The sequence below is a fragment of the Lingula anatina genome, chromosome 7, assembly GCF_051362555.1.
Source record: "Lingula anatina isolate TDL-2025a chromosome 7, LinAna3.0, whole genome shotgun sequence".
NCBI classification, from domain to species: Eukaryota; Metazoa; Brachiopoda; class Lingulata; order Lingulida; family Lingulidae; genus Lingula; species Lingula anatina.
This window is the reverse complement of record NC_141773.1, coordinates 23,019,238-23,039,203: the sequence shown is the minus strand read 5'-3', so window position 1 is coordinate 23,039,203 and position 19,966 is coordinate 23,019,238. Positions and strand designations below refer to the sequence as shown.

Genomic DNA, 19,966 nt, shown 5'->3' with positions numbered 1-19,966 from the left:
TTCTACAGACGGCTTTCCAAAAGTCATATGTGTAGATTTCAAATATGCCCTTGGATTTGACCTTTGACCTTTACTTCAAGGTCAAACAGGCCAAAATTTTCAAAAAAATAAAATTTTTTACGAAAAAAATTTTTTTTTCCCTGTTATTCAGACACCACACAGACTTAACCAATAATATTATTGGAAAGTGTTACCCTTCAGGTCATCTTTCATCTCCATGAATTTGGGGTCAATCGGTGCATTTTCATGGGAGTAGCGGCCATAAGATGCCAAAACTGAAAACTGTCTCTAATTCGGGAACCGTTAATGCTAGAGACCCATTCTCTTTTGCATTTTGTAGAGCATGTAAAGCCCAACACTGAGGGTGGTCTCGGTTTTTTTGTATTCCATACGGTTTTCGAGTTACGCTTTATCAAAAAGTACATATTGGTGGTGAAAGCAAAATGTGCAGTACGGTAATGGATAATAAATTTTGAACTCCGGAAAAATAAAACATAAGGCTTGGCAAAGCAGACAACTTGTGGTCAAAAATGACATTATTTCATCAAATTTGAATATCTGGAGCTTCAGAGCACCTCCCATTTCAAGAATTTTGACCAAAATGACCTTTTCTTTATTTTAATTAATTTTTTCTGTAGGAAATTTATGGCACATTATGGTAACACCAAAATTATACCATTTAGTCCCTTATATCTCCAAAACTGGCAGAGTTAGGTCCATAGTTACTATTGAAGTTGAATAGGAAGTCATATACTGGCAATCTAAATGTGACCTTAAAATCGACCTTTGACCTACTTTTCACCATGAACTGAACTTTGCAAAATTAGCTTCCCTTTTATCTCCAAAACTGGCAGAGATAGGTCCATAGTTACTATTGAACTTGAATAGGAAGTCATATACTGGCAAACTACATGTGACCTTAAAATTGACCTTTGACCTACTTTTCACCATGAATTGAACTATGCAAATTTAGCTTCCCTTTTATCTCCAAAACTGGCAGAGATAGGTCCATAGTTACTATTGAACTTGAATAGGAAGTCATATACTGGCAATCTACATGTGACCTTAAAATTGACCTTTGACCTACTTTTCACCATGAACTGAACTTTGCAAATTTAGCTTCCCTTTTATCTCCAAAACTGGCAGAGATAGGTCCATAGTTTCTATTGAACTTGAATAGGAAGTCATATACTGGCAATCTAAATGTGACCTTAAAATTGACCTTTGACCTACTTTTCACCATGAACTGAACTTTTCAAATTTTGCTTCCCTTTTATCTCCAAAACTGGCAGAGATAGGTCCATAGTTTCTATTGAACTTGAGTAGAAAGTCATATATTGGCAATCTAAATGTGACCTTAAAATTGACCTTTGACCTACTTTTCACCATGAACTGAACTTTGCAAATTTTGCTTCCCTTTTATCTCCAAAACTGGCAGAGATAGGTCCATAGTTACTATTGAACTTGAATAGGAAGTCATATACTGGCAATCTACATGTGACCTTAAAATTGACCTTTGACCTACTTTTCACCATGAACTGAACTATGCAAATTTAGCTTCCCTTTTATCTCCAAAACTGGCAGAGATAGGTCCATAGTTACTATTGAACTTGAATAGGAAGTCATATACTGGCAATCTACATGTGACCTTAAAATTGACCTTTGACCTACTTTTCACCATGAACTGAACTATGCAAATTTAGCTTCCCTTTTATCTCCAAAACTGGCAGAGATAGGTCCATAGTTACTATTGAACTTGAATAGGAAGTCATATACTGGCAATCTACATGTGACCTTAAAATTGATCTTTGACGTACTTTTCTCCATGAACTGAACTTTGCAAATTTTGATTCCCTTTTATCTCCAAAACTGGCAGAGATAGGTCCATAGTTACTATTGAAGTCGAATAGGAAGTCATATACTGGCAATCTAAATGTGACCTTAAAATTGACCTTTGACCTACTTTTCACCAAGAACTGAACTTTGCAAATTTTGATTCCCTTTTATCTCCAAAGTTACGCTGTATCAAAAAGTACATATTGGTGGTGAAAGCAAAATGTGCAGTACGGTAATGGGTAATAAATTTTGAACTCCGGAAAAATAAAACATAAGGCTTGGCAAAGCAGACAACTTATGGTCAAAAATGACATTATTTCATCAAATTTGAACATCTGGAACTTCAGAGCACCTCCCATTTCAAGAATTTTGACCAAAATGACCTTTTCTTTATTTTAATTGATTTTTTCTGTAGGAAATTTATGGCACATTATGGTAACTCCAAAATTATACCATTTAGTCCCTTATATCTCCAAAACTGGCAGAGATAGGTCCATAGTTACTATTGAAGTTGAATAGGAAGGCATATACTGGCAATCTAAATGTGACCTTACAATTGACCTTTGACCTACTTTTCACCATGAACTGAACTCTGCAAATTTTGCTTCCCTTTTATCTCCAAAACTGGCAGAGATAGGTCCATAGTCTCTATTGAAGTTGAATAGGAAGTCATATACTGGCAATCTAAAAGTGACCTTAAAATTGACCTTTGACCTACTTTTCACCATGAACTGAACTTTGCAAATTTTGCTTCCCCTTTATCTCCAAAACTGGCAGAGATAGGTCCATACTTTTCAACTTTGATTGTACCATTTTTAGTTATATATACATTTTTTGCATATTTTGAAAATTCTTGTTGATTGCATTTTCACAGCTTGTCAAGCACAAGACTGGTGGCTGTGTTCCTTTTTTGTGTATGTGGGGGTCTATACGAATGCGCTTGCTCCAGCTGGTGGTACAATATTCGGAGGCGGTATCGCCTCTCTGATCCTCTAGTTGTAAACAGATTTTGTAAATGATTTCCCTTCCCATATAACTTCCAGAGCCTTCTAGACCTAATAGCAGCCAGTTCCACATACAGGAGGTTTCAGATTCTAATAGAAGAGTTATCAGGGTTACTTGGAATGTGAGTTTTATACAAGAATGAAAATTGAGAAAAACCTAGTTCAGAAAATGCAGTTATACAGTTATCTTGAAAGTAAACTGAAGAAGTGAATTATGACGTAAGGTCCTTCTAAATGAACATTTTTATGTACAGACACAGATGTCTGATCGGGTCACTTATAGGGAATTTATGCTGTTTTTCACTTTTTTCAGCATAAATGAAGCACCGATAACACGATAAGTGGAAAACGGTTTTACTTTTTGGCTTGAAACCTACAGAACTAATGAATATTCATAATACGCAGGTCAAGTTCGAAAATCAGCATGATCGGGTCACTTATAGGGAATTTATGCTGTTTTTTCACTTTTTTCAGCATAAATGAAGCACCGATAACATGATTAGTGGAAAACCGTTTTACTTTTTGGCTTGAAACTTACAGAACTGATGAATATTCATAATACGCAGGTCAAGTTCGAAAATCAGCGTGATTGGGACATTTTTAGTGAATTTAGGCTATTTTTTCTCTTTTTTCAGCATATATACAACACCGATAACACGATAACTGGAAAACCGTTTTGGCTTTTGGCTTGAAACTTACAGAACTGATAAATATTTATAATACGCAGGTCAAGTTCGAAAATCAGCATGATCGGGTCACTTATAGGGAATTTATGCTGTTTTTCACTTTTTTCAGCATAAATGAAGCACCGATAACACGATAAGTGGAAAACCGTTTTACTTTTTGGCTTGAAACTTACAGAACTGATGAATATTCATAATACGCAGGTCAAGTTCGAAAATCAGCTTGTTTGGGTCATTTTTAGTGAATTTAGGCTATTTTTTTCTCTTTTTTCAGCATATATACAGCACCGATAACACGATAACTGGAAAACCATTTTGGCTTTTGGCTTGAAACTTATAGAACTGATAAATATTTATAATAGGCAGGTCAAGTTCGAAAATCAACATGATCGGGTGACTTGTAGGGAAGTTATGCTGTTTGTTTTTTTTTACTTTTTTCAGCATATATATGCAGCACCGATAACACGATAAGTGGAAAACCACTTTACTTTTTGGCTTCAAACTTACAAAACTGATGAAGATTCATAATCTGCAGATCAAGTTCGAAAATCAGCATGATCAAGCCATTTTTAGGGGAGTTATGCTATTTTTTCACTTTTTTCAACATATATGCAACACTGATAACACTATATAAGAACAAGGCAGCAAAGCTGTCAAATGTACAGACAAAAAACAAAAAAAAAGTGCAGAAAATAGGATACTGTCAATTTTGCTGCATTAATGTATTATGCTTACTGTAACTGCATAGCCAACATCAAATTCTAATTCTGCATAACATTGAATTAAGATGAAAGTAAAATGTGTAACAAGCATTAGACTGAGTTCCCATACCTAGATCAATCTAACAGGATCAATCCAACTCCAAGGGGTTTCTCACTAAATTGCTTTCAGTTTAAGCGGCTTAGGATTCTGGCATGCCAGTTTCAGTAGGCGTGACAGACAGCTAAGCCACTTACATTGATTGCAATTTAGCGAGAATTCCCTTGGAGATACATCGATCCACAGTTAGCGTGATAGGGTCTGGAAATAGTCCCTAAGGCTTGAGGCTGATAAGAGTTAAACTTTGGAAATGCCAGAATGAGATAAAGTGAAAAATTCTTAAACTCATTGCTTAAACTCAATTAAAAAAAAAAAAATATATATATATATATATATATATATATATATATATATATATATATATATATATATATATATATAATCATACTTGTAAGTTAAAAAAATACAGAAAGTGTTACAAAGTTACAGTACAGGGCTCCTGGTGGATGGGAGTGATAAGTCACTTCTTGAAAATGCTAGTTTGAAAAATTTAAAATTAAAGAAAAAATTACAAAAATATTCCACTAAAGCTGCCATTCAGTCTAGCTGCATAAACATTATATGAATCATCCAACTTCAGTTTAAACAGTGTAAACAAGTCACAGAAATATAATATATTTTGTTTTACCACAAAAAGGGCAGTCATAGCTATTATTCTGATATCTGAACTTGGCATCAGACCATGTGACCTCCATAGGTGGCTATACTTTGTAATACTTTCTTAAGAGATTTTAACAAAAAAAAACTTTTTAGAAAAAAAATCATTTGCCAAAAAAGAACAGTTATTATCCCTTTAACTGTAAAGTCAAGTTGCAAATATTGCACAACAGGTAGTATCAATAAAAGTGAACTGTTACATACCCTTGGGAGTTATAAGTCCCACACTGAAAATGCCAGTAGGTAAAAGATAAAAATTTCAAAAATATATACAACAGAATAACATGGTCAATAAGATTACAGTTTCAGGACCATATGTGAGAGTTCAAATTCACATAATGAAAATCCCTATATGTGAAAAATGATGACAGTGCATAAAATAATATTACACAATGTTTAAAGACATAAAAACCAACACAACTGCTAATGTGGAAAAACAAAATACACAGTGCTTCTGGTGGATGACAGTAGAAAGTGTCATCTTGAAGATGCTAGTGTTTGAAAAAAATATTAAAAGAAAATGTAAAATAAAACATAACAAAAAATACCAATAAAGCTGCTATTCAAACTTTTAATCTAGCTGTACAATTACTAACATGATATGAATAACCCTATTGAGTTTGAGAATAATAAGGCACTGTTATTCATCTTTAGCATTAATGTAAGCGTTACACAAAATCTTTTTTTTTTTTGTAAACTAATTTTCAATATTGAATAACATTTACCTGCATAATAATAATCGATTCCTAAATATGTGACACAGTTAAGAGAGCTAAACCTATGGGACTTTACAATGAAATCTCAATGTGTGTTTATGTAATCTCATTTAATGGCCACTTGAAAATTAATTAAGCAAATTATTTTATAACCCTGAAATAACTTGAAAATTAATTAAGCAAATTACTTTATAGCCCTGAATTAACTGCCTACTATCCATATACATTTATTGCACCAAATAGCACACTACTGCATTGCATTCAAAACAGAAAACAATTACAATGGTTTTCCAACACAAGCTGCACTTCAGTCTTTTCAGTAAGGTTGATTATCATAAGTAACATGGTTTTCCCTTAATCGCTATCCTGGCAGCAGTGTCCAAAACAGGGTTTTCTTCAACTTTCATGCAATATAACATAATACTTAACAGCATAATGACCATCAAATTTTTTATAAAAAAAAAATAAAAATATCATGAATATTCAGAAAATGTGATTTGGGAAGGTCTTCAAGGCCATGGAAGTTCAGAGTCACACTTTCAAAATGCCAAACTGTAAACAAGAGATAACTGTACTTTTCTTTCCATTTTCAACACCTTTTTTAAAACAAAATAATCAATAAACTGTCATTTTTAAATGTTCAACTAGGAAAATTGTTGACATAAGAAAAATATCAATAGAACAATTTTCAATGTCCAATTTGCTCCATTTGCAGATGCTGAACATAGTGAATGATTAAATCTGACAAACTGCAATGATGAGTTCCTTTCCATTTATGATACTTTATTACACAATGCACAATAACAGGTTTACCGTCATTTTTATATAATCAACTAACAATATTGTTAAGAAGCTGAAAATGTCAAAACAACACTTTTACATATCTTATTAGTTCCATAATGAGACTGTTAACATGCCCAAGAATTAAATCTGAAGAAATAACAATTATATACAAAAATACAGAGAATGCACAGCACTTCTGGTGGATGGGAGTTAAAAATCACATCTTGAGGATGCTAGTGTTTGAAAAATAATTTAAAAAAAAATTTTAAATAAAACGTAAAAATTTCCAATAAAGCTGCTATTCAAACTTTCAATCTAGCTGTATTAACTTGATATTAATAACCCCACCAAGTTTGAGAAAAATTAAGCACTGTTATTCATCTATAGCATGTTGGCATAAAACATTTTTTTTTCTTTTTTTTTTGTTGTAAATTTATTTGCAATGTTAAACACCATTTATCTGCATAATTATCACCAAATCCTAATTTTGTGACACAGTTAAGAGAGCTAAACCTATGGGACTTTACAGGGAAATCTCAACAAGTGTTTTATGTAATCTCATTTAATGGCCAATTGAAAATTAATGAGTAGGCAAGTTACTTTATAGACCTTAATTTAATTAGTGATCACCCAAGGGACAATTTCAGAGACTGCCATCCATACAGTACCATCATATAGCACAAATGTGTTATAGGTGTTGCATACATGCTGAAAAAAGTGAAAAAACAGCATTACTTCCCTAAAAATGACCCGATCATGCTGATTTTCAAACTTGACCTGCGTATTATAAATATACATTTGTCTGCAAGTTTCAAGCCAAAAGGTAAAATGGTTTTCCACTTATCATGTTATCAGTGTTGCATATATGCTGATAAAAGTGAAAAACAGCATTACTTCCCTAAAAATGACCCGATCATGCTGATTTTCAAACTTGACCTGCGTATTATGAATATTCAGCAGTTCTGTAAGTTTCAAGGCAAAAGGTAAAATGGTTTTCCACTTATCATGTTATCGGTGCTGCATATATGCTGAAAAAAGTAAAAAAACAGCATAACTACCCTGAAAATGACCCGATCATGCTGATTTTCAAACTTGACCTGCGTAATATGAATATTCATTAGTTCTGCAAGTTTCAAGCCAAAAGGTAAAATGATTTTTCACTTATGTTATCAGTGTTGCATATATGCTGAAAAAAGTGAAAAACAGCATTACTTCCCTAAAAATGACCTGATCATGCTGATTTTCGAACTTGACCTGCGTATTATGAATATTCAGCAGTTCTGTAAGTTTCAAGGCAAAAGGTAAAATGGTTTTCCACTTATCGTGTTATCGGTGCTGCATATATGCTGAAACATAACAGCACTGTTCTGCAATGGGTTTACTTCCATTTTTAAAACACTTTTTTAACATAAAACAAAATAAACAGTTTACTACCATTTGTATATGACCAACTAAGAAAATTGATGAGATGGGAAAAATATCAATAGAACAGTGTTAAATGTCCAATTTCCTCCATTCTGAGATTCTGAAGATAGTAGATGATTGAATCTGATAAACTGCAATGATATGAATTTATTTCCATTTTTGACACTTTATTACACAATACACGATATCAAGTTTACCATCATTTTTACATAATCAACTAACAATGTCATAAAGATGCAGGAAATGTCAAACAAACACTTTTACGTATCTTATTAGTTCAATAATGAGACTGTTAACATGCCTAACAATTGAATCCGAGGAAATGTGAAAAAACAGCATAACTTCTAAAATATTGGCCCGATTATGCTGATTTTGGAACTCAACCTGCGTTTTAGTAAGATTGACCACTCCTGTAAGTATAATGACAATTGGCCTATCTGTTTTTCTTATATTGTGTTATCAGTGCTGTATATATGTTGAAAAAAGTGAAAAAATAGCATAACTCCCCTAAAAATGGCCCAATCATGCTGATTTTCGAACTTGACCTGCGGATTATGAATATTCATCAGTTTTGTAAGTTTCAGCCCAAAAAGTAAAATGGTTTTCCACTTATCGTGTTATCGGTGCTGCATATATGCTGAAAAAAGTGAAAAAACAGCATAACTTCCCTACAAGTCACCCGATCATGCTGATTTTTTCGAACTTGACCTGCGTATTATGAATATTCATCAATTCTGTAAGTTTCAAGCTGAAATGAAAAACAGTTTTCCACTTATCGTGTTATCAGTAAAAGTGCACGACGGCGACGACGACAGACGCAGATGATGGCTATATGTACAGACACATCTGTGTCTGTACATAAAAACAGATAGGCCAATTGTCATTATACTTACAGGAGTGGTCAATCTTACTAAAATGCAGGTTGAGTTGGAAAATCAGCATAATCTGGCCGTTATTTTAGAAGTTATGCTGTTTTTTCACATTTCCTCAGATTCAATTCTTAAGCATGTTAACAGTCTCATTATTTAACTAATAAGATACGTAAAAGTGTTTGTTTGATATTTCCTGCATCTTTACAACATTGTTAGTTGATTATGTAAAAATGACGGTAAACTTGATATCCTGTATTGTGTAATAAAGTGTCAAAAATGGAAATAAACTCATATCATATCATATTGCAGTTTGTTAGATTCAATCATCAACTATGTTCAGAATCTCAGAATGGAGGAAATTGGACATTTAACACTGTTCTATTGATATTTTTTCTATCTCATCAATTTTCTTAGTTGGTCAGATAAAAATGGCAGTAAAATGTTTATTTTGTTTTATGTTGAAAAAGTGTTAAAAATGGAAATAAACCCATTTCAGAACAGTGCTGTATTGTTTACATTTTGGCATTTTCAAGATGTGACTTTGAAGTTTCATGGGCCTGCAGACCTTTGCTAGTCACATTTTCTGAATATCTGTGATACAAATATTTCATAATTAAAAATTGATGGTCATTATGCTGTTAAACATTATGTAATATTGCATCAAAATTTGAAGAAACCCCTATTTAGGGCACTGCTCCTTTGATGACCATTGAAGAGAAATCATGTCACTTGCTGTTCTCAAACTTACAGGAAAGAAACATGGGACTAAAATACAGCTTCAGTAGGCAATGCAGTCTGTTTGGTATTTTTTTTTTTTTTTTTTTTTTTTTTGTGAAAATTTGATTTTTCACATATTGGCATTTTCAAGGTGTGATGTTTAAGTTCCATGATCTTGAAGACTTTTGCTTGTCACATTTTCTGAATGTCCATGTTACAAATATTTTATTAATAACATTTGATTGTCATTATGCTGTTAAACATTATGTAATGTTGCATCAAAATTTGAAGAAACCCCTATTTTGGGCACTGCTCCTATGCTGACCATTTAAGGGAAATCATGTCACTTACTGTTCTCAAACTTACAGGAAAGAAACATGGGTCTAACATACAGCTTCAATAGGCAATGAAGTCTGTTTGGTAAATTTTTCTGGCAATTTAACAGTTTTTTGTGAAAATTTAATTTTTCACTTATTTGCATCTTTATTTTCTGTTCTTTGTCTGTACATTTGACAGCTTTGCTGCCTTGTTCAAATATTGAGACTTTCATCATGTGACTTTGGTCTCTCATGGTCCTGATACTGTAATCTTATTGAAGGGATGGATTGAGACCATCTTCTGGGTCAGCTTCCTGAAGACGTTGGATTTTTAAGTTTATAATGACTGATATTTATTTTTTTTTCTGTTGGAAGATCATCAAAATAGAGGATGGATCAACAAAGATACTTTGGAATACTGTCAGAAAATATCTCTGGGTCAGCTCCTGTTATTGACCATGTTACCTGTTGTGCATGATTAAAATTCAGTGTTGACTAACAGTGCCATTATAAGCATTATTTATTATTGCATCAAAATTGGCAAAATGACCTATTTTGCATCATTATTTTCTGTTTTTTGTCTGTACATTTGACAGCTTTGCTGCCTTGTTTTAACATTTTAATTTATGTGATATGTTTAATATTTGGCTTTTTAAGAAAATAACTGATCAAGATTGGAAATGCCGGGGTGGAAGAGAGATTGAAATCAGGTATAAGAATGGAACTGATGCTGGTGTGGTAACACAAACTGTTGCAGCCAATGCAAGGTACAAAGATTTTGACACTGCTGCCTGCACACACTGGACCTTCTTGATAAAGCTTGTAAATAAAAAGGACAATTCTGGCTTTTCAAGGGCAAAAACCATTACAACTTCTACAGGTTTGTTCACAAAACATCTTTGTTTATTTATTAATTTGTAGTGTAGAATATACAAATTAATACATTACTGATAATGAAGGACCAAAAAAAAAAAATTAAGAACCAGGTCAAAAAGTCATTATATAATTGTACCACCAGCGTATGTTCCGCCGCCTCCTGCGGCTCCGCCGCCAAGTCACCGTTACCGCTTCTCCAAGAGATGGGTACAGGGGTCCTTACCGTCTAGGATTTAGGTCACCTATAATCTCAACTCGTTCCACGTAAAATTTGGGCTTTGTCGGTATTGGGGTCTAGGTGTGGCACTCATTGCAATGCACCCTTGTCTAAAAATGGCAAAATTAAATGCTAATTATCTACCCTACGGAAGGAGTTATGGGAAAAATTTCTACAGACGGCTTTCCAAAAGTCATATGTGTAGATTTCAAATATGCCCTTGGATTTGACCTTTGACCTTTACTTCAAGGTCAAACGGGCCAAAGTTTTCAAAAAAATAAAATTTTTTAAGAAAATTTTTTTTTCCCTCTTATTCAGACACCACACAGACTTAACCAATAATATTATTGAAAAGTGTTACCCTTCAGGTCATCTTTCATCTCCGTGAATTTGGGGTCAATCGGTGCATTTTCACGGGAGTAGCGGCCATAAAGTACCGAAACTGAAAACTGTCTCTAATTCGGGAACCGTTAATGCTAGAGACCCATTTTTTTTTGCATTTTGTAGAGCATGTAAAGACCAACACTGAGGGTGGGCTCCATTTTTTTGTATTCCATACGGTTTTCAAGTTACGCTGTTTCAAAAAGTACATATTGGTGGTGAAAGCAAAATGTGCAGTACAGTAATGGATAATAAATTTTGAACTCTGGAACAATAATACATAAGGCTTGGCAAAGCAGACAACTTGTGGTCAAAAATGATATATTTCATCAAATTTGAACTTCTGGAACTTCAGAGCACCTCCTATTTTAGGAATTTTGACCAAAATGATGTTTTCTTTATTTAAATTAATCTTTTCTGTAGGAAATTTATGGCACATTATGGTAACACCAAAATTATACCATTTAGTCCCTTATATCTCCAAAACTGGCAGAGATAGGTCCATAGTTTCCATTGAACTTGAATGGGACGTCATATACTGGCAATCTTACTGTGACCTTGAAATTGACCTTTGACCTACTTTTCACCATGAACTGAACTTTGCAAATTTTGCTTCCCTTTTATCTCTAAAACTGGCAGAGATAGGTCCATAGTTACTATTGAACTTGAATAGGAAGTCATGTACTGGCAATCTAAGTGTGACCTTGAAATTGACCTTTGACCCACTTTTTATCATGAATTGAACTTTGCAAATTTTGGTTCCCTTTTATCTCCAAAACTGGCAGAGATAGGTCCATAGTTACTATTGAACTTGAATAGGAAGTCATATAATGGCAATCTAAGTGTGACCTTGAAATTGACCTTTGATCTACTTATTATCATGAACTGAACTCTGCTAATTTCTTTCTCTTTTAACTCCAAACCTGGCAGAAATAGGTCCATAGTTACTATTTAACTTGAATAGGAAGTCATATACTGGCAATTTACTGTGACCTTGAAAATGACCTTTCACCTACCTTACGATGAACTTACATTTGATTGTACCATTTTTAGTTATATATATTTTTTGCATATTTTGAAAATGCTTGTTGATTGCATGTTTACAGCTTGTCAAGCACAAGACTGGTGGCTGTGTCCCTTATTTTGTGTATGTGGGGGTCTATACGAATCGCTTGCTCCACCTGGTGGTACAATATTCGGAGGCGGTATCGCCTCTCTGATCCTCTAGTTTTATCAAGCCTGTACCCCTGTCTCTTTAAAGGATATATTTTTCTTAATATTTGATAATATCAAGTATTCATATATCTAACACATGGAGAATGATATTGAACGACCATGCCAGAAGAGAGAAAACAAACAACCATTCACTTCTTCTTCAGAAAGTACTGGTATTAGTTATTTTATTAAAATATTCAGAAGACTATATGATACAAGTGAAGTATGGTCATATACATACAATGGGATAATCACCTCCACAATGACACATCTTATACCAAAAAACTTCTTTGTTCTCAAAACTTGTCACAATTTTAAAAATCAAAACAACTTAAGATCATGTTTTGTATTATAAATCTAAATTTTGTAATATAAATCCACTAATTATTTATGACTTAATGACATGAATTTTTGAAGGTAATAAAAGCTCTATTACATCAAAGTCATAATAACTCTTCTTTTGGCCAAAAATTGGATTTTCCTGGAGTAAACGGCAATTTTGGGGCTTTCGTTCATTATCCGACACACTGTACAAAAACGCCTGCGGATTGCATCATGTGCGTCTGTTTTCTCATGGCGCCAAATGTTCTTTTTGTCTCGAATGAACGCGAGAATCTGCGTGACACCCCAACGTAATTGGCAACGGATGAAATGACGACCGGGAAGAAAGGCATCAAAAGCCCTATTGACAAGCACAGATTTTAGTTGTACTACAATAACATCTGTTTTAGTGGTAAAATGCAATATACTGTAATATATTTCCGTGCGTTGTTTACAATGAATTTCTTGCGGAATTTTGAATCTCAAAGGAAGAGTTATTATTGCTTTAAGCGTCCAAATATAAATAATGAATTATCTAATTAAACATGATAAAACTTCCATGCACTCACAAAAAATACACAGCACATAGAAAGCAAACAAAAAAAATTAAAACACTGAAAAAAATTTATACAGGTCAAAATATTATGAGTTAACTGATGCTTCCTCCTTAAGTTAACTATGCTTGTGATAATTTACATAATTGAATGTATACCATCTTTGGCACAATGCATGGTTCACCAACTGAAGAATTTACATCTTTAAGGAAGTATTCAAAATAATGTATAAACCAAAAGTAGTGCTTCAATAAGAAAAAAAAAATCTCTTTGCCACAGTACTGTTGTAACCCTTTGAGATTGGCATAGTAGATAGATGTATTTTTTTCTTTCCATTTCAGTTGTTGCACAAGTTGCCTCACTGACAGCAGGCTCTGTTACCTCCATGTCAGCCACTGTTCATTGGCGTCCTCCTAGATTTACTGGCTGTAATATAACAGGGTACAATGTTCTTACAGCAATCAGGTTACAGGATTGCTGGCAATTGTTACATTACCAGACATCTCCATTACTGAGTGAGATAACAACACATTACACAATTTCAAAATTATACCCAAATTCATGGTATAATATATCCATTAAAGCAGTTTCTGGAGCAGTTCAGGGGGAACCAAAATCACTACAGATCAAGACTTTAGAAGCAGGTAGGATTTTAGATTGTTTTTTAGTTGCCGAAATGATTGCAATGTTTGGATAACTTTTATCTAGACATTGTATTGGTTTCCTGTAATGTGGATGTGAACTGTTGCGCAATTAAATTATTGTACATACTTTTTCTTACAAATATGGCTTTATCATTTTATTATATTTTAGCCCCTGGCTGCCCCCCAGGCATGGTGAGATTCAATAACAATACAGCTACCTTTCACTGGAGTGAACCTAGTTGTAAATGCAAGAATGGAAGGATTACTGAATACAGATATCTTTTACGTCCTGTGACTTCCAAATGTCAGCAAGAAAGTCTGGTATCAAAGGAAGGGAATGTCTCTGATACATATGTGGCAGTCACTGGTTTATTGCCTTTTACAACTTACAGTTTTAGAGTGAGAGCAGTCACAGTAGATGTTGGGCCTTGGAGTACTAATATGGAAATAACAACTGAAGGTGGTAAGTTTGTATTTCTTAAAAGCCAGTGGGTCGTATGCAGCATCTTTTCTTGAAGAACTTAATTATATGTTGTGTTACATTGCCCTGCAATTTGTCACTCATAGCTTGAAGTATGTGCCAATGTTTTGTAGTATATAGTACAGTAGTAGTATATAATGCTCACGGTAGTAATGCCTGCCCGTCTCGACCTAGTGGCTCTGATCTCCCAACCCCGCAGACTGATGCCAGAAACAAGTCAATGTTACATGTACCACTTCTATACTAGTAGCTCCTATACCACAAGGGCCTGTGCATACGTGTCCCCATTTCTTGGATTTAGATATGAAATTTGTATTATACATTCAGAAATAATATCTGGGAGTTCTGAGAGAGGAAATTTGAGGGTGCACCACTTAATTGGGAGAGCTAGGATTGAATTAAGACTGACGTGAGACTTGGGAGATGGTTCAGAAGTTCAACTGTTGGAGGACTTCATGTTCTGTAGATCAAGAAGCTACTGAGCATTTTCAAACAAACCGTTTAACTGGTCATTAAAATGTCCTTGGGTTTTCCTTGAGCGACTTTACATAAAGCTGATATATGAACCATGGAATTGCGGATTGCATTTGTGCATTATAAAAAGTTATCATTACATAAGTATAGAAAGATTTTATTACACTAGCTATGATTGATTAATAATGATGAGAATTGGCTGTGGAATACTCCAAAACTAGCAGAGATACACCCATAGCCAAAACTGGCTGACTATTAGGCCCATATATATATATATATATATATATATATATATATATATATATATATATATATATACTTGTAGTTACTGTAGAATTGAACAGAGGGTACAGGAGGAGACAGGATTGAAGCTAGGTGCATGGTCATTTTTAGCAGGAAATAAACAGGGGTAAAGACGTACGTGGGCTCAGAGAAAAAGTGGTGGTCACAAATCTGAGGCTTCTGAGGCAAATGCCAATTTTCTGTGAAACCTAACTTAATTTCTATATCAAATAACATGTATCCATCCAAAGGCCCCATAATTAAGGTTCTGAGATAATTTGAAAAACCATTTGAAGGGTTATTTTAGAAAAATGCATATACTAAAGCTAGAATGTGTAATAATTCTTTTAAACTTCAGTTATTGTATTTTAATGCAGCTTTTGCATATCTCAGCTGTATCAATTGTGTACAGTATTCTTGTTTTAGATTTTTTTCATATATTCAATGACACTGTGCTATAGCTAATATATGCAAATACATGTGTGTATATTCCAGTGGAGCCCAGTGAAGTCCCTGTCTTGACCACCCAGCAATTAAATGACCAGGGATCAACAAAGTTTATGTGCTCTGGTCAGCTTGGACATCCAGCCAAGGGGATCACATGGTACCAGACTCTGAATGGTCAGCAACAAAATAGGACCTCAGAGGCTCAGTCAAGTGACCCTGTTCTGAATAGTGATGGTTGCACATATAATGGACAGAGTGAGCTAAGAGTAGATGTCTCGACTTCTGATGATGGTGCACAGCTTACATGTATGATTGGACAGAAGTCAGCCAGTGTGTCCCTAAGTATGTATTACATGTAGATAAAATGTAACAACAATTTTGGGCACTGCCACCATATTTACCATTTTAGGAAAACCATGTCACTAATTATTCTCAAACTTACAGAAAAGAAACATAAAGGACTAAAATACAGGATCAGTTGGAAAACCAGTCTGACTGGTTTATTTTTCTGGAAGTTATACATTTTTTTGTGAAATGTTTATTTTTCACATGCATTTTCAAGGTGTGACTTTGATTTTCCATGGGCTTAAAATCTTTGCTATAGTCACATATTTTTTAATATCCATGATAGTTATATTTTATTATTAAAAATTGCAATATTTCAGCTGGTGCCAGCAACCCTAAGATCACCTACATCTCCACAGGTGCTCTCCCCATCATACACTCAGCAATGGGCAGTGTGGAGTTTGTCAAAGGTTCAGCCGTCACTCTCATTTGCTCAGCCACTGGTGACCCTCAACCCAACTTCAAGTGGTTTTATCGTGAAGAACTATCCAACATTGCAGAAGTACTAAATGGTCACCGTGATAACCCCTCAGTGCTTTATCTAGATCACATTCAGAAACCTGGATACTATGAGTGTCAGGCCAGTAACATTTTGAACCAGTTGAATGATCCACCAAGCAAGGTCTTGAGAATTACACTGTCAGGTAAAAGTGGTACTTAAATGATTTACTACTTTGTTAACTTCTCTTATGTATATGTACATGTGAGTAACTGGGATTTCCTCTGACAAACTTGGGTATATATAGTGGTATTTAAACAATAAGTTATTATGTACATTAGGTGGTGAATAAGTGATGGTAGATGTAAATAAATGAGTGTCATTAGCATTCCCAAGGACACCTTTGTGTTGCATGTTTTTAAGCAATGCTCAGAATAAGGCTTCGTTCACATGGAAAGTCTATTTTCTAAAAATCTATTTTCTATTTGGGGTATATCTTGTGATCACAGTCTGTGCCCTGAATATCCTGCGGTGTAAATACTGGCAGCGCGAGCCAGTTACTTCCAAAGCTGTAATTAATTCTCGGCTGTGCTCGGAAGAGATTCTGATACCTTGACGCATGCGCAGTTGGAAGTTAGAAAGTTAATGGCGGTCGCGGTTGCTTTGAAAAATGTGTTAGTCCATTTTGTGCAACAACAAGACGAAGAAGATGAAGCTATACACACAACAGATACGAGTGCAACCGTCATGATCTGATGGCAAGCGATGCGGCAACGGAGGATGAGATTTTATAGAATGCGAGCACAGCCGAGAATTAATTACAGCTTTGTATAAGTAACTGGCTTGCGCTGCCAGTAATTACGCCAGGGGATCATAAGATACCGTGAATAGAAAATAGTCTATTTTTAGAAAATAGACTTTCCATGTGAAAGAAGCCTAAACCTGCTATGGTGGGGAATACCGGCCATTTAATTACTTGATGTCATTTCAGAGCCAGCTACTGGGGCCTCAGTGGGGGGTCTATCTGTAGAAGCAATAGGGGGGATAATATGGGCCATCCTGGGGGTCATTGTGACTTTTGTCTTGGTTTATGTCACCTACACATACTGCATCAAGAAGAAACACAGAACAAGAGGTGAAGAAAAAGGTAAAAGTAATTATGAATCCAGAAAAAAAATTAGACTAAAATCAACTGATAATTTAATCTCATTACACACTTTATGATGGATATGCGTAATTTCAATCATGAAAACAATACTACAAGGCCTGGAATGTTGTCATTTATGGTTTGGTAGTTTCTCACATAAATTGTAATTGCTAAAACAACCCCTACTGGTATGTGCTTCCCTGTGACCCTTACCCCTATTATTGTAAAAATTTGAAAATTTTGTTGGTCTTGAAAATTTTATTGGAAAACAATTCTCAGCTGAAGTAAGTTTTTTCACTTTGAAAATCTCAAACTTGAGTATGGACCTCTCAATAATTTCATCTCCCAATATGACTTTATCTGATTTATGCATTTCGAAATATTGATTAAATTTTTAAGTGACAAAATTTTCAGATTTTTTCTGTAATTTAAACACTTAAGCTGTTTCATTTCCTCCTATTCTGTTTTGCTCATAAAACTTGCTTTCAAATTTTCCATGATACCCTCATTTAAAGATGCATGTGTTTATATCCCATCCGTTTTTTCACTGTAGTGTTGCAAGGAAACAATGCAGAGGATGAAGTTGAAGACAGTGAGCTTCAGAGTTTTCTGAGTGGAGAGGTGATGTCATACTCAAAAATGCAGGGTTTGGATTAAAGATTGGTCATAAAGTCTGTGAATTACAGTATAGTACAGTACAGTCCCCTTGTAATGGATTGCATGTGATAACAGCTATTACTTTTATCTTTGAAATTAACTGAAATTTACCATTTACAGATGAAATATTGTTGTATGAATATTATATAATGTCATTTGATTGTAATTTTAAAAGAATGATATGTTAAGGATACTGCATGGTATTGTCACCCTTCGCCCAAAACTTCTTATTTTCTGCCTTCCATTCTTTTGAGTAGTAAGTAGATCTTCAGTGTTCAGTAACTAGATAATTTAACAATTACTTATATGTCATCCTATGGGTGACGTCATAATTGCGATTTTGGGATAGAAACTGAAAAATCAGTTTCTCAAATTTCTCTTTTATTCTGAAATTCTGAAATAGTTTATTCTCATTTACTGTACATTTAACCAAGCACCCACGATCACCATTTTAGCGCCTATTTAATGACGCCATTTAATACTCCACAACCCTGCCAGCGATAAGTCTTAGTTCAGATTTTATCATTGATAAAGCAAAATAATTCGTTTGTTTATCAAAATTCTGTAATAAGGGGCTCGTAACTCATAACAAAAATATTTAAACCAAAATGACGGCACAGGATTGTAGCTTATATACTCTCCTGCATGGTCAACTCTGCCAATTTTCATGAAAAAAACTTGTTTAGGGATGAAGTTATGCCCCATACCAATTGCTATCTCACCTCAAAATAGAAAGATGTTAAATAGACGTTTAAAGCTTTGAGTTGCCTGTGCTTATATACATTGCAACGAAAAATTTAAAAACTGATATGTTATATTTTGAGGGTTTTTTCATTGTTTTTTATCAACACAAAAATAGATGCATTATTGAAGAATTAGATGCAGGAAAAAAAAACTCATTTTCAGTATCTGGATGATAATAAAGGGTTACAATGTCCTTAATGAATGAAGTATTAACGCTCATTTTCCTGCTTTTGTAGATAAGTAGTAATGAAGAGATGTATGAGAGGCCAGTCAACACCAACCTTAGCACAGAACAACAAGTGGTAATGTTACATAATGTCATGTAATGCTGTGTAAGAGTTTGTGGGTCATATGATTCAGGCCCATAGTATTTCAGAGTGGGGGGGGTGGGGGGGGTGGTCTTTTCCTGATTAATACACCTTTTGCCATAAAATTAAGCCTTTGTGTTCCTAGTAGAAATAAAGTAGAAGTCAGTCTGACCTTGAGGCTTTAAACTTATAAAACTGGTGAATATTCATAGATTCATAGTTTCAAAATCAGCTTGACCGGAGCATTTTTCTGGAAGTATTTTTCTGCATAGATTACACCATGTGCATTGCAAATATCCCAGTAGAAGGACTACTGATAGGTCTATGCTTTTCAAACTTACAGGAATAATCAGTGTTTCTAAAATATAGGTAAAAAATCCTATTTTGGGCACTGCCACCATATTGACCATTAGAGGAAAACTACGTTTATTACTTATGATTCTCAAAAATACAGAAAAGATTCATAGAACTGAAATACAGCTTAAGTAAGAAAACCAGCCTTATTGCATTCATTTTCTGAAAGTTATAATTAAGATTTGTTGTTGACTTGGCTATCAAGCATGATGTATTATTGCATCAATATTGATAAAATAACCTATTTTGTG

The 19,966-nt window shown here is 34.2% G+C and overlaps 1 protein-coding gene across 1 annotated transcript in view; it reads left to right on the top strand.

Moving 5' to 3' along the window:
- The window catches only part of LOC106175659 (uncharacterized), a 50,736-nt gene that overhangs the window by 27,377 nt on the left and 3,393 nt on the right, over positions 1-19,966 (top strand). The window contains exons 8-16 of the mRNA XM_087018043.1: positions 2,880-2,962; positions 10,487-10,709; positions 13,735-14,037; positions 14,207-14,500; positions 15,770-16,063; positions 16,387-16,710; positions 17,497-17,652; positions 18,206-18,273; positions 19,290-19,355. Of these exons, the coding sequence (XP_086874169.1) occupies positions 2,880-2,962; positions 10,487-10,709; positions 13,735-14,037; positions 14,207-14,500; positions 15,770-16,063; positions 16,387-16,710; positions 17,497-17,652; positions 18,206-18,273; positions 19,290-19,355 (1,811 nt within the window). The remainder of the gene's footprint in view (positions 1-2,879; positions 2,963-10,486; positions 10,710-13,734; positions 14,038-14,206; positions 14,501-15,769; positions 16,064-16,386; positions 16,711-17,496; positions 17,653-18,205; positions 18,274-19,289; positions 19,356-19,966) is intronic.